The sequence below is a fragment of the Bombyx mori genome, chromosome 4, assembly GCF_030269925.1.
Source record: "Bombyx mori chromosome 4, ASM3026992v2".
In the NCBI taxonomy this organism is placed as follows: domain Eukaryota; kingdom Metazoa; phylum Arthropoda; class Insecta; order Lepidoptera; family Bombycidae; genus Bombyx; species Bombyx mori.
This window is the reverse complement of record NC_085110.1, coordinates 6,212,070-6,228,425: the sequence shown is the minus strand read 5'-3', so window position 1 is coordinate 6,228,425 and position 16,356 is coordinate 6,212,070. Positions and strand designations below refer to the sequence as shown.

The window sequence follows — 16,356 nt, the reverse complement described above, 5'->3', positions numbered from 1 at the left end:
GTCGAACCGACTAAAACCTCCTGTCGCTCAACAACCAACGTCCAAACCTCGCGTGAGACAGAACTCATGAAAAGGCAAAGGGGGGAAAGTGAAGCGTTTAGTGCGGAGCACATCTCTCCCATCACCCTCCCCCTCGGGACGTCGGACCGGCGATCGTCGGCGCCACGACCACCAGCCCTCTCGGTCGCAGACTATTCGAAGCCCACCTAGAAGGCGCCGGTTAGAATAAATATGCATATGCAATACTCACACATATTGTATTGTGAAGTGATTGAACTCTTAAAGAGGATAGTTGAAGCTGTAATCCTATTACAATCATACACATTAACTCCAAAAGTGTCCTTGTCTCATTTATCCTACTATACGCGTTATCTATATACTTCCACGAAAATGCTTAGAAACTCAGAATGGGTATCACAACTTACGCAATTATTAAATAAATAAACTTATACAAAAATAAAGAAGGAATAACATCCTGTAATAAAAATGAAACCCGCAAAATTATAATTTGTGTAATTACTGGTGGTTGGACCTCTTGTGAGTCCGCACGGGTAGGTACCACCGCTCTGCCTATTTCTGCCGTGAAGCATTAATGCGTTTCGGTTTAAAGGGTGGAGCAGCCGTTGTAACTAAACTGAGATCTTAGAAGTCATATCTCAAGTTTGGTGGCGGCATTTATGTTGTTGATGTCTATGGGCTCCGGTAACACTTAACACCAGGTGGTCTGTGAGCTCGTCCACCCAACTATGCAATAAATAGTTTCATATAGTATATGACGAACACAAATCATATCGACATAGGCCATTTTCATCTAAGTATTTAAGTTTAATAGCACAAATTGCTTTATTCACAAAATTTAACACTACACTTGCACCTGCGCCAAAGTGTAGCATCACGAACTTATCTGACTCAGCCAGTATCTTATCTGAATTTATCAATGGGTGTGCGTCTACACCATTTATTCGTTTCTCTGTACCCAAAACATTGTATTGCGGCTTACAATTGTACCCATTTTAATTTCAACTATACACAATTCAACTAATCGTAATGTAGTTTAATTCTATATACAGTGTTTTATACTATTACAATAAAGTGTTTTTCTTCTGAATAATAATGAATCAGTTAAAATGGTGACTTGTGAATTGGATAAGGATATTTCTGGCGAGGTTTTAGGTTGGAAGATCCCGGCATGGCAGGCGCTGTTGCTGAACAGAGTACTGCCTTCTTGCGGTGGGCTTATTGTTTATCTAATAGTCATATGTTTCGACTTAACATTAATTGTTGAGCATTTCCAAAACAATGACAACGGGTAAGTGTTTTATAATTATATACAGGGTGTGGAAGGGAGGGTCGTCCCCAAAAATTGAAACAGTAGGTAGATATTAGCATTAATTGTTCACATGGTAACTTTTGAAACCATACCTAAATTGTTAGTATTATTTAGGTACTAATTACCTTATATTATTTTTCTTCCACGGAGTGTAAGATCAATTAACGCTGGAAGTCAACGAAGTCAGACGAAGGCTTTATACGGAAAATGCATTTTCCCTCTGTGCATTGTCATTGCCTCAAAAAGCTTACAGGGGACCGGACGTCTCACTCCAACCTGCTTTCTCTGTAGCAGGATATCGCGGGGAGCGTTTAGTACCGACTAGATGAAATTTGTCCCACCTACAAACTAAAATAGTCGGTCCTGTATTACGCCCATCCTGCTCTTAAGCTGCTTTCAGACTACGCTATAGTATATAGTATGTAGTTCATAGCACAACGATATCTCTTTTTTTATGATTGAAGGATTACTGGTGGCCCGGAGGCCTTTCCAGTTTCACCAGGACAGTTGGCCGAGCAAAGGCTCAGCCAGGAGGGGTGGAATTTGCTAACAGCTACCCGAGCGCTTCCGAAGGAGACCTAACAGCTCAAGAGCAGCTGCTTCGCGAATGAACCTACTACCGGATCGGAATCGCGACCCGCTGAGAAGATCCGGCGAGAAACTCAGCGAGCTGATTCATGGGTTAGGTTGCACAGCGAACTCTTTGTCGAGTTCGACGAGTACGGTTACCGAGGTCCCTAAGCCTGCTCCTAGTGTTAGAGCTGAAGGCGTCTAATGCAAAGGTTATCTGATGGATCCGTAAGGATGTGTCTAGGGCGTCGACGGTGACTGGCTCCTGCGTGATCAGGATTCGGGGAGTAGTCAGCGGCGGCAACGATAAGGCGATTATCATGACGCATAGCTTATCGAAGTACCGTTCCGACGCTGACTTCATGTATTTCTGGATAGATTCGAGGCCCAGGTCGTCGTGTAGGTCAACATTCCTCACGAACCACGGAGCTCCGACGGCTAACCTGCAAATGCGGGATTGTAGAGATTGGAGGGTGTCTATGTGTGCGCGGGCCGCGTGAGCGAACACCACACTCGCGTAAGTCATGACGGCCCTTATGCAAGTTTTGTAAAATGTCATCTTGTTCTGAAGGGACATTTTACTCTGCTTACAGGTCATGGGGTAGAGTCTGCCGAGAATAAACGCGGCACGGTCAAGGACTGATTTTATATGCGGGCGGAATGTCCGTACATTGTTATGGACACGTTGACACTGTACTGTATTATATATTATTGGTTTACTATACACTGTTATACTTTAATATTGGTGCGATGTCATGTCACGCGCCACCCTCTTCCTCCTCCCTCACCCCCGGCCGTCCCGCAAGCGAAACGAGCGACACAAGATTTCAAGATCCAGTATTAACTCCAACTCGATCGTAATGAGCAACTGTGCACACTCTTCAAAGATCGCGGTCAACTGAGCTTGCTACATATTATACTTAGTCTGGCCATAAATAGTTACAATTAAAAATATAAAAAAATCTATTGCAAATAACATTTATTACTTTTACAGTGTGTTAGTTTAATACATAAATATAGAACAATTTAAAGTATAAAAAGCTTATTCGAAGTAGTCTCCATTGGCTGCAATACAGTCCTTTAAACGTTGAGGTCAATTATCAATAGAAGCACGCACTCTTTCCATGGGAAAATTTTTCACTGCCAATTGTACGGATTGTTTTAGGGACTCCAAATTATCATGGCGTTTAGAGCAAGCCGTACTCTCTAAAACTGACCATAAATCATAATCCAGCGGATTAAGATCGGGACTAGACGACGGCCAGTCTTCAACTCTGATGAAGTCCGAATCGTTCGTTTCGAACCAAGACTGCGTAGACCGAGCTTTATGACCTGGCGCCGAGTCTTGCTGGAAGGACCATTCTTGATTATTGAACATGGTGTTGTTAAGGGTCTTCACTACCTTCTCAAGAATGGTATCTTGATACACTTGTGCCGATGTTTTGATACCTTTTTCACAAAAGTATGGCTTAGTCACTCCTTCATAGCTAATACCCCACCAAACCATCACTGAAGTCGGATAGTGCCCACGTTGCACTCTGTCGACTAATTGGGAAGCTTCCTTAGAGTTTTGAGCATAAATCCGGTCATTTTGTTTGTTAAAATGTTACTTAATTGTAAAAAAATTCTCATCCGTAAACAAAAAATTTCTATGACCTCCCTTTGCGTACTGCTTCAGTAGTTGTTTCGATTTTACCACCCTATTCTCTTTTAAATTATCAGTTAAGAAATGACCAGTAGGTACGTCTCTTATAGGCTGCAAGTCCTAAATCATCTTTTAAAATACGCGACATGGTTCTAGGTGCTATCTTCATCTCCCGAGATAAAATCTCTTGCTTTCGGACAGGATTTCTTCGAATTCTTTCCCTTACTGCTTTGACCACCTTTTTCGTACGAACACTACGTGGACGGCCAGGTCTCTTTTTCTGTCACAAACAAAGGAGGTCTCATTGCACCTATTAATAGCCCGGTACACAAACATTTTAATTATACCAAGCGTATGGAGAGTTTTAAAAATTGCATTTGGCTCCATACCTACTTTGTGTAATGCAATCACAGCGATTCGGTTCTCTTTATCACCCCGCTCCATTTTAATATCGCAAAATATTGTACAATGTATTGGCGCCAAAATGAGAAAACTCAATGAGTAATCATATAAAAATGACAGATTCCAAATTCAAATGTAATATTTTGTTTATTTTTAATTGTAACAGTATTTATGGCCAGACTAAGTACACTATAAATGCTTGCGATAATATCGCGTAATGTGAACGCCGCGCTATATAGTATAGCATTAGGTCCTTCTTTGCTATAGTAGGTATATGGCACTATAGTATAGTGTAGTCTGAAAGCAGCTTTATTGCCCTATTCCTTTCCGAGCTCTGTCTCGACGAGTGTCAGATGCTTGGAAGAACGAGCAGTGGAAGGGTGTGTACTAAGGATTCGTCTCTCAAATAGCCCCTACTACTCATAATCCGGTGACCATGTGGCTGCAAACAGTATGCAGAATAGTAATAATGCTTGCCATTAGGTATTATTTAACTAGATCTTATGGTGATCTTGTATAATTCAATACTATTTAAAAATTCTGAATAAAACCAAATGACTGAACTCGAAAATAGAATTCCATATTTTTTTCTTTTGAATAATAAAATTCTTTTGAATATAGAATTTATTGGTAGTCATATGTACATAAATTACCTTTTAAAACTGGCCGTCTTGTAAAGCGGCAATTTCATAGGTTAACATGTTATTGTGTTTTAATGAACTAATTTTATACTGATAGGTATATTATTATATCCTTCTTATGTTGACTTTCAGATTAGGAGCTATTTGCATAATTCTGATGATTTTGCCGTCGATAGTGTCAACGGTTTTCACCCTTGCCTCTCCCCCACCTGGCTTGGAAACTGAACTATCTGGATTCACGATAAATATTGAAAAAAATGATGTCAAATGGATTGTGATGCAGGTGGTCAACGCTATATTTTTTCCTATAGCAGCTATAGGGAGGTAAGAATGGCGTATTCATAACAGTTAATGCTTGCTCATTAGCTCGGCGTAACTTGTACATGAAGTTATGTATTAAGCTGCCCTGGTATCGAGAAGATCCATATCCATAGACCGCACAAGATAAATGGGCCGCCCTCCTTGTGATACGTGATTAAAGTTTCAATTGCATTGTATCAATTAACATTGCCCTGTTCTTCCAACCAAAAAGTATTACTCCTTTACGAAAGGTGTAGGATTAAAGCACCGACTCGTGGCCGTTAGCAACGCGCTCTAACTGTGAAAATCGGTAGCTACCTACTTACACAAAATAAAAATAAAATCTTGTTTATAACTACATAGTATATAACAAAGTCGCTTTCTCTGTCCCTATATCTGTCTGTCCCTATGAATGCTTAAATCTTTAAAACTACGCAACGGATTTTGATGCGGTTTTTTAATAGATAGAGTAATTGAAGAGGAAAGTTTATATGTATAATAACATCCATTAAATAGTGGAGAAATCAATAATAAATTACAGTTTCCGAAGCGAAGCGAGGGCGGGTCGCTAGTTTTATAATATAATGCTGCTCTTTCGTCGTAGTAGTCGCTCAAGATTGTTATATTCATTATTATCAACCGATATTTGTCATCAAAATCATGGTCATCGCTAAAAAGGAGATATCACAATTAGATGTCAATAAGGCTAGGAGCATAAGGCGCTTTCAACGACTCTTTTCAATTCACGATTTAGAAATCCGAATTGCCGTCTTCTTTGTGCTCTCTTTCTCTTTTACATTAGTTTCCTTTCCTTAGATATCTTCATGTATTTAAAAAAAAGATATTGCCAGTAAATAGTATATCAGCATTTAAATCATTTTATTTACAGATATTGTTTCTTGATATTTTGGTGGGTGGAAGCTGTATGTGGTTCGAGGGCGGGTGACAAAGAAAGAACGCAAGAAGCGATACAGTTAGCTAGGGCTTCGTCTCCAATGGAACTCTATCTATTTCTCCAGTCATTCATACATTCAGCTCCACACGCAATTATTAATATCTTGTATCTGATGTCGAGATTTAATGACATAACGTACGGCAAAGGTATTATTTGGATTTGTTTTTTTTTGGAACGAAGTTCCTTATGGGACGATGCGCAGGGGTACTCTAACCGGGAAAAAACGTCCGTAACGTAAGATTTTTATTAGTAATGCACACAGTGCACGACTTAACTTTGTAATAACGTACAAAAAATAACAATTTTTTTTATCATTATTTGACCACGATCTTAGAGCGTTCGTTTGCGCAATACACTAACTCTTATGCAAACAACCGTGAATGAAGTGTACCACAATAAGTTCGCACGTTACCGAATGACCGTGGGTTGTTACGAAACCTCCAGTTTTATTTTCTTTATACCTCGGATAGAACTTAAAATTAATATTTTTATAATAAGGAACTTCGTTCCTATCCGGTGTCCCACGACACCACACATCTTTTTTTGCTTTGATAATTTTTGAGTTCTCATTATACGTATTAAGTTTTGTTCAAAATTTTATTTTTAGTATCGGTTCAATCAATAAGTATAATCGCTGCTTCTCTTCGCATGGCCAGTACTGCTACAATTTACAGACGGTTCGAAAGAGAAAAGTTATGCGGTCGCAAATATCCTTGGAGTAAAAATGTTGAACAGGATCCTTTAATTCATTCAAACGCAAACGTAATGCAGAAACAAATACCTGAAGATCTTTCGGAAAATATTTATGAAGCCGTTCCCAAAAGTGAAACTACATATTCTGACTCCAGAAATCCAGTTAAAACAAACAGCGATCTAATACAGTTCTCGCCGAGGAACACTTACGAATCCAATTTTTATGATGACATTTCAACAGATTCACATCTTAATTTTGATTATATATCATCGGTGCCATCGTATGGATATTCTCAATCGTCGTCGGTTGATAGCGATGAAGAGTACGTCAAACCTGTTTCGATTATAGACCGGGTGGCACCGAGACGTCGGGGCACAGAATACAATATAGAAAGAGTAAATATAACTCCACCTCCAATAATACCCGCGCCAAGGCCGGGCTCCATCGCTGTTTGGGCTGAGAAGATTGTTGAAAATGCCGAATCTATACCAAGCTGGCTCTCCGCTCCACCACGGCGAAAATACTGCGAAGAAGTGATCAAAGAAGAGCCCGACATTCCCCGTAAGCTACCCATAACATACATGCGAGGTTTGGAGCCACAAGACACCACTGCCGCCTTGGTTAACTTTTTGGGTTGGTACTCGTTCTTTGTAAGTAGGTTGCTCTCTATTGCCTGTTTCATAAGTTTCTTTCCGTTTGTTGCAATAATAGTTCTATTTTCTCACTATCAGATAATGCTGTTATTCTTGATAGTTCCTCAGGCGAGTACCGTGAAGCGAGGATTCTACTTGTTCCTAGCGTTTATCTACTTATTCTGTTTGATGGAGTTCAAGATACGTTTCCGGCACGTGCGCGTGTGGCATGTGTTTTGGATTATTGTGTGTACTACAGAGACGGTTGTATTCACGGGAGTCTGGGCCTCTATAGACAATACGATGGAGGTTTGGTGGAAATATTTTTTAGTAAAAGTGATTTTTATTAGTTTGTTATTGAGTTATATGTGCTTTTTAGTGTATTTTGTGTTATTGCAACCGCGGGAAACTATTGTTTACTTTAAGAATAAAAATAATAGTACGTAATACCAAGAACAATGTTTCATGAGATACAAATAAATCAATTTAAATTTCTACTGAACGGAAACGATGTTTCTATAATCATGGAACAGCCGGTTCCACACTAATGCTTATTGAAAACAAAATAAACAATTAATCGAATCAATGAGTCTTTTACAAGCATCACGTTCGAGATACAGATTACAACTTGTACTAATAACATAGGATAGTTTAGTGAGAATTATGTCTCACAGATTTCTTTTAAAGTCAGACAGCTGAAGTCTTACGAAATTCAGCAACGCGTGGAGTGCTTATTTTGTTTTAAAACAACGGCTTCCAGGGATTTCGAAGATACCATACGTAATGTTTTAACCTATACTCTCACGTCGAACTGTAAAATACAAAACCGACTCGACGCATCCAAAATAAACACCGTAAAGTTTTTAGGAATACTTATAGCAGTGCGATTTTCTCAACATCATGGAAGTCAGCATGAAATAAAAGACACTTCGGATTGATCAATTTGATTTTTATAATATTTCGTTGATTTTTTGTTTGTAATTGAGGCCGTCAGCGCAAAAGTGGCGTAAGCTCACCATAGTTAGTATGGATATAATGAGGTTCGAATTTACCTTTACAATACTTCGTAGGCAAAAGAAATACGCGCTAAAATGACGTTTACAAAGTCATCTGTTATCTACAGATGAAACTAGGGATAGTCCGATTTTGCATCAAAATTTATTATGTTTTAAATAAATTGCAATACATAAGCACGAATATGAATTGTAGGTTAGGCCACTTTTGCGCTGACGGCCTCAATTGTTTGATCATGTATTCACCGAAGCACTGCTTTTTCTAGAACTAGTATTAGGAAATGTTTGCATGTTGAGCCCCTTTATCATCCGGTGAAGCCAGACTAGACCCTCGAGGCTACCAAATGGCAGTAGGTAAAAAAAAATAGATCTCGTATTAATGTATACCATTAATAATGTATGTGAGCAATATATTGAGTTATTTATATTTTAAAACGACTTTATATGTATTAATCCTATCGTATGCCTAGAACGGAACGCTTTAACGGACAGATGTTCACCAATATAATATATTCCATCAAATATACTTTAATTTCATTACTAAACGAATAATAATATTTACAATCGTCATTGTACATATTATATATATTAGTTATGAATGCTTGCACTTCTTGAAGATAGTGAGGCAACTTTGATTAATAAACAACGCTTTTGAATAGTTCAAAGAACAATGTAATGGTTGAGCCGATCCTGACGGTTGTTATTTTTGCAAAATAAATTTGTTGTTAAAAAGTTGTTAAATTTTTAAATATAAGATTTACTACGAATAAAAATTTTTGGAAAATAGTTTGTGTGTGCTGTGTAGATTATTATTATAACGACAATAAATGATATAAATGATTTGACGAGTAAAACGCTACAGACGAAAAATAAAATAATTTTATATTTCTATTCTTGTAGACCTTTAAGCTTAACGTAAATATGATTAATTATAGACGGTCCTTTAATGTTTAGAATTTAGAATTTTAAAAGATAAAAGGTGATTAATTTGCCTTTTGTGTAAGGTTTACTTAATTAAAATAAGAAAATAAATAAATAGTAACTCTGTTCACAGAACAGTAATTGCTAGAAGAAATAAATTACCTATAGAAGTGCTTCTTGTTCTTGTCCTTGTGTGGGGTCAGCGCAGCGTGTTCTCTTTTTCTATACAAGTCTATCATACATCAACTTTGCACTCACATCCTTTTCTCACATATTATCTTCTTTCACGCTGCCTATCCAAGTCTTTTTAGAACGTTCCAACCCCACCTGCGGAAGCGCTATGAGAAATTTATTACTTAATTAATTTTCGTTGTTTTAGATTTTGAACCATTTCCTCCGGTTTTCATGAGTTGCAGACATAATTAAATCGAATTTCGTTTTAATTTCGCGTTTCTTATTGTCATCATATTATTTCCCACGTTACTAATAATTTACAGTTTTCATAGTCACGAATGACTTCTGAGCGCTATTTCTGTGTGCAGCAATCTGTTTCCATATTCTATTTAAATAAACAAGTCTCAAATAATTATACAGGTTCAATTTTATTTACAATATTAAAAACGAAAAAATAATTTTTCTCCATAAGCAATCGTTCTCAAATCTCAATTGTGTTGTCCCATCTTTCGAACCATGACTGCTTGATGGCAAAAATAGGCCAGACGTAATACAACTACTTTGATGTGCGGTGTCATTAAATAGCCCGCTAACAATAAGAATATTTTGATACTAAATAACTTCCACTTCAGGTACTAAATACTTAAATTACACAAAAGAATTAAAACATTATTTGATATAATTGACATAAAAGCCAGTATTATGTTCATAAGTGTGAGCATAGGTCAGCAGCCTTGCCATACGATACGTGATGTGGCCGAGTCGATGTTGTAGCTGAATGAGCACCATTGATATTCTAAATGAGCTTGTATGAATGAATACCTCATATTTTTTGGTTTCGGTTTTCTCTTTTTATTAAAAGAATAGGAACGAATTAACCACATATTTTAATAGATATGTTTTATAGTTAAATAAATAAATATTTACTAACAATCACGCCACGTTAACTGGTCCAGTGCTAAGTTCGTAAAGAACTTGTGTTACAGGTACCAGATAACGGAAATAAATGTAAGATTTTTATTATACACATACATATATTTAAAATACATCCATAACCATGGAAAAGACATTTTATATTTATCATACAAATATCTTCCCTTGGTGGGATTCGAACCCGCGACCCCCTTGTGTAGTGACCATGTCACTTACTACTACACCAGACGGCCGTTATGTTGTGTTAAATTTGTAATTCATGTCACTCACCCTCATATCTATTAACTATAATACATACACCCGGCGTTAGCGAGTCATGTCATATATCATGATAAGAAGTATGATACTTATTCATCCAGGTTATAAAGAATTTTTTATAGGAAATATAATTCAAATCCATTCAGGTAGTAGGACTGGTGGTAGGACCTCTTGTGAGTCCGCGCGGGTAGGTTACCACCACGGTTTCGGTTTGAAGGGTAGGGCAGCCGTTCTAACTATACTGAGACCTTAGAACTTATATCTCAAGGTGGGTGACCCATTTACGTTGTAGATGTCTATGGGCTCCAGTAACCACTTAACACCAGGTAGGCTGTGAGCTCGTCCGCCCATCTAAGCAATAAAAAAAAGGAATTTTTGTGTGATTGACTGATAAACATCCAAACGTAAAAACTTTCACATTTACCTATGTATATCTATATATTAATACGTGAAGCAAAAACTTTGTATCCTTTTTTACGAAAATTGCGCGGACGGAGGAGTATGAAATTTTCCACACTTATAGAGAATATAAAGAAGAAGTGCACAATGCTAATATTTTTTAAAAATAATGCATAAAAGATACATTAAATCAATAAAGAAAACATTACACACACTACATACGATGTATTTGACGCACACACGCATGCATACTATTTATTGTCAAACTTTTGTTCTTGACGTCTGTTGTCAAAATGAGATTAAATATTGTTTGTCTTTGTTAATATTTTTTATAGTGTAGTCTTGGCGAAATTTGTGATTATAGAAGTATAAAATACAATCATAATAGTGTACAAACTTAAAATTCCAATTAATTATAGTCGAATTTCGACTACTGCGGGACCTCTAGTAAGTACAGATAGATAAAATCTTATAAAAATGCAAACGTGTTTGAGGAGCCGTCAGCGTTCCTAAGTTAAATTACGGTGAGCGACTTACACACAAACAGCAAGCGCTACAAGTTACTTCATCTGCACATACTATTTCTCAGTAAGGCTAACTGTGCGTCGCTTACGAAGAATGCATCGAGCGGCTGCATTGAAGATGCCGCAAGCTCGTGTATAAAGACGGAATGATTATTTTTTGCTAATTTACCATACACTAATGGAGTCTGAGGGCCGGAGATGAGCACGCCGACGTCCGCGAACCGTTGCATTCACCATTATGAGGATAAATTTAAAAGTTTTTTATTGTGGTTATCTTACTCGAATACTTTTTTCAGGAACTTGTTCTTTAATAAGTTTGGAACTTACTCGTCAACTTTGTACCGGTCAAATTACAATATCCTGTTTTTTATTTTATATATTTTTTTATTAATTTTAAAAATTTGAGCTCGAAGTATTAATTGTATTGTATGTCATTGAGAACCGACCATACGTTAAATAAATAAAGAATCTATACTAATATACAAATCTACAGTGGTTTTCACGGATGTTCCGTTATAACTACTGAATCATACATCCGATTGACTTGAAACTTCGTATCCATGTAGAAAATACATGTACTTAATGGATAGGCTATTTATTTGAGTGTTGGACTCCCTAATAATAATGACAATAAATAATAATGTTAATTTTAAATACCCAGTGAAGCGGGCGAGTACGGCTAGTATATTTATAAATACGCGTTCATCCACAGTAAGCTTCTAGAGAGGTGTTGTTACGTACCGACTTCGGAATGGACTCCCCCTAACGGCGCTCCTGAGGGCGTCATCATATCAACATACTCTTCTTAAAACCATTTAAAAAAGAGTTCTTAGCTTCCTTATTTTCCCAGCTTCGAGAGCATTTTCTAACTGGTGGCATTAATTTCGAATGACGCAACTACTCTGGACTACAAGTCCTGCAGGCAGCTACTATTTTTCCATATAATAAAATTCCAAATTAAATATCAACATGTACTTACATGCAACTTCCCCGTCGAGGAAATTATATAGTTGTATGCAAACGAACACTAATAGGTTTATTACATTACATTTTGAGAATTTAACCACATAACACGAGACGGGTGGTGGCGTTGACGCTGCAATATATATATTATTACTAGCTGACCCAGTAGACTTCGTAGTGCCTCAATCGATAAATAAAAGACCTAAACTTTTGTATAAAATAAACTTAAAACAAACAAAAGCAATCCGTCCGACGGGGGACACATCAAAGTGAAAACAAAATTGTTATTTTTATTTAATTCCGAGCATTTTTATATTTATCTACCTTTTAAACCTTCTCTGGACTTCCACAAATAATTCAAGACCAAAATCAGCCAAATCGGTCCAGCCGTTCTCGAGTTTTAGCGAGACTAACGAACAGCAATTCATTTACATATATAGATAAGCAGAAAAATACGTAAGAATTGAACTATAGATACGTATCTGATACCTGATCCTGTCGTCGAACTCGGCATGCATGAAGAGAATATTATATATAATATAATTATTATATATATATATATATATATAATATAATTATTATATATATAATATAATAGCTTTATAGAAGAAGACGATAGAAGAAGATGGATTATGGGGATCGGTCTCTACTAAAATCAAGTTGGCCAATAGTTTGTCTACTCAACTATGCTTATATGTAGTTAAAGATATTAACTGAAAAACAATAAGTTGAGTATGTCACATTTTAATCACAGCACAAACACCTTATCTACTATATAAAAATAAGTCGGGTTTTCCTTCCTGACGCTATAACTCCAGAACGCACGAACCGATTTTCATGGTTTTGCATTCGTTGGAAAGATCTCGGGCTCCGTGAGGTTTATAGCAAAGAAAATTCAGCATTCAGCATATTCATTCAGAAAAATTTCAACAGAAAATCGGGAAAATCTTTTTTCACATACAGCGCCATCTCTGATACATAGCATGTACTACAAATCAATATTTTAAGTAGATGGCACCCGTGCGTGATACACTGTTTGACAGCTACTCATTGTTCTCTGCTCAGGGGGCTTATTCCGCCCCGACTTTAGAAAACGTCACTTTGCTGGATGTCATTTTGAAAACCAACAAAACGTTTAGAAACCTTTTGAAATAAATAACGTTTTACAACATTTTTATTTGTTACTTTATATTCTTTTTAACATAAATCGAACTAAACGTATAACATAGATTATATTTATAATAATCTCAAAGCTAAGAACCCAGGAAAAATAATAAAAAGTTAAATTTCTGATCGATTAAATTCTTATTTTAAATCTAATTACTAAACGAATGTTTACCGCATGCTCATATTCTAATTTGGTTGCTGACCAAATTACATTCAAATGAAGTGGATGACATCGTATTAGCTGAAATTCCTGATCCAGTCACTAATCCCCATCTACACGACATTGTGACGACACAGATGGTGCATGGACCGTGCGGTGCATTAAATCCATTATCGCCTTGCATGGCTGATGGAAAGTCCATAAAACGATATCCGCGACCGTTAGTTGCTGAAACAGTTACAGGGAACGATGGATATCCAGTTTATCGTCGGCGTTCAAAAGAAGATAATGATCGAACTATCAAAGTTGAAGTTCAAAATCAAGAGATTGAGATCGGAAATGAATTCATTGTACCATATTGCCCGCTGCTATCACGAATTCTCGAAACACATGCAAACGTTGAGAGTTGTCATTCGGCCAAATCAATCAAATATTTGTGCAAGTACGTCACAAAAGGCAGGGACATGGTTGTGTTTAGTATTGCGTCGGAAAATGCGAATGACGAAATCAGCAACTTGCAAATGGGCAGATACGTCACTACTAATGAAGCACTGTGGCGATTATTGTCATTTCAAATTCATGAAAGATATCCCACAGTTGTACATTTAGCAGTGCATTTGGAAAATGGCTAAAGAGTTTACTTCACTGAGGCTAATGCGGTACAACGAGCTGAGAGACCACCATCGACAACATTGACTAGCTTCTTTGCAATGTGTGAAGCAGATCCATTCGCAGCGACGCTGATGTACGTTGAAATGCCCAAGTAACACTTGGAATCAATCAACAAAGAAATTCCAACGTCGCAAACAAGGAACCCCAGTTCCAGATTGGCCACAGGTGTTTTCCACTGATGCACTAGGTCGCATGTATACCGTTCATCCTAGAAATCCTAGAAATGATGAATGTTTTTATTTGCGACTGCTGTTGGTAAATGTACGTGGACCAAAATCATTTGCGCATTTGAAAACTGTGAATGGCCACCAATGCCAAACATATCGAGAAGCATGTCAACTATTGGGTTTGCTGGAGAACGATTCTCATTGGGATTTAACACTTGCGGATTCAGTTGTTTCATCAAATGCGTACCAAATACGAACGCTGTTCGCAATTATCATCACCACATGTTTTCCTTCACAACCAATTCAGTTATGGAACAAAGGCAAAGACGACATATGTGAAGATATCTTGCATCGCTTGCGCATTCAAACGAATAATCCTGACATCCAAATAACCGATGAAATCTACAATGAAGGATTTATTCTGATTGAGGATAAATGCTTGACTATTGCAAACAAGCTACTGATTGAAGTAGGAATGATTGCGCCAAATCGATCGATGCACGATGCATTCAACCAAGCATTAAATCGAGAGCTGCAATACAATGTTGATACATTGCAGGAATTCGTCCGATATAATGTGCCGATGCTGAATGAACAGCAAAAACAAGTATACGAAACATTAATGCAGGCGGTGAACAATAATACTGGTGGTCTATTCTTCCTGGACGCACCTGGAGGAACAGGGAAAACATTTGTCATTTCATTGATTTTGGCCACTATTCGATCAAGATGTGACATAGCTTTGGCGTTAGCATCATCTGGAATTGCGGCGACTCTTCTAGATGGCGGTCGTACTGCACATTCTGCGCTTAAGTTGCTACTCAATTTAAACACAATTGATACTCCAACATGCAATATTTCCCGATCCAGTGCAATGGGAAAATTGTTGATGCAATGCAAGCTCATTGTTTGGGATGAGTGCACAATGGCACATAAGAAATCACTTGAAGCACTTAGCTTCACACTGAAGGATTTTCGGCGAAATAACAACATCTTTGGCGGCTTGATGATATTGTTGGCAGGCGATTTCAGGCAGACGTTGCCAGTAATTCCCCGTGGAACGTCTGCAGATGAATTGAATGCTTGCCTGAAGGCATCACCTTTATGAAATAACGTAAAAACATTATCGCTAACCACTAATATGAGAGTTTAACTTCAAGATGATCAAAGTGCTGCACAATTTTCCAAACAATTGTTAGCTGTTGGCAATGGAAAAGTCCCAGTTGATGCGACACCTGGATTAATTACTCTTACCAACGACTTTTTGCCGCCGATTTGTAGACTCTCAATTAGCTCTTATTGAAAATGTTTTCCCAAACATTAGTGAGAATTATTAGAATTATGCTTGGTTAAGTCAACGAGCAATTCTTGCCGCAAAGAATAATGATGTACACGCACTGAATTTCACCATTCAATCAAAAATTGCTGGCGATTTGGTGACATACAAATCCGTTGATTCCATAACAAATCCCGATGATGTAGTAAATTATCCAACGGAGTTTTTGAACTCTCTGGAGTTACCAGGATTTCCACCACATAACTTGCAACTCAAAGTTGGTACAGTTATTATGATATTGCGTAATTTGAATCCAGGGCGACTTTGCAACGGTACTCGACTTTCGGTAAAAAGACTTATGCCGAATTTGATTGAGGCAACCATTATTAACGGAAAGTACGCAGGTGAAAATATATGTATTCCTCGAATACCAATGTATCCGACTGATCTTCCGTTCAACTTCAAATGATTGCAATTTCCAGTTCGCCTTGCGTTCGCAATGACAATTAATAAGTCGCAAGGCCAATCGCTTAGTGTTTGCGGGATAAATTTAGAAAATC

The 16,356-nt window shown here is 37.4% G+C and overlaps 3 protein-coding genes across 4 annotated transcripts; all 3 read left to right on the top strand.

Moving 5' to 3' along the window:
- The first annotated feature begins 919 nt into the window (after window positions 1–919).
- LOC101741820 (uncharacterized) lies at window positions 920–8,968 on the top strand. 2 transcript variants are annotated; one of them, XM_062668111.1, is made up of 5 exons: window positions 920–1,309; window positions 4,721–4,912; window positions 5,778–5,989; window positions 6,451–7,170; window positions 7,269–8,968. In XM_062668111.1, the coding sequence occupies exons 1-5, from the start codon at window positions 1,128–1,130 to the stop codon at window positions 7,517–7,519; spliced, it is 1,557 nt and encodes a 518-aa protein (XP_062524095.1). In that variant the 5' UTR covers window positions 920–1,127; the 3' UTR covers window positions 7,520–8,968. The 2 variants fall into 2 exon arrangements, with proteins under 2 accessions (XP_062524095.1, XP_012548325.1); XM_012692871.4 differs by having other exon boundaries at window positions 6,451–8,968.
- Window positions 8,969–13,761: 4,793 nt separating this feature from the next.
- On the top strand, window positions 13,762–14,313 carry LOC105842084 (uncharacterized). Its single transcript, XM_038010557.2, has one exon. The coding sequence runs from the start codon at window positions 13,819–13,821 to the stop codon at window positions 14,311–14,313; it is 495 nt and encodes a 164-aa protein (XP_037866485.1). The 5' UTR covers window positions 13,762–13,818.
- A 232-nt stretch (window positions 14,314–14,545) lies between these two features.
- Window positions 14,546–15,628, top strand: LOC119628433 (uncharacterized). Its single transcript, XM_038010556.1, has one exon. The coding sequence runs from the start codon at window positions 14,546–14,548 to the stop codon at window positions 15,626–15,628; it is 1,083 nt and encodes a 360-aa protein (XP_037866484.1).
- Window positions 15,629–16,356: the final 728 nt, after the last annotated feature.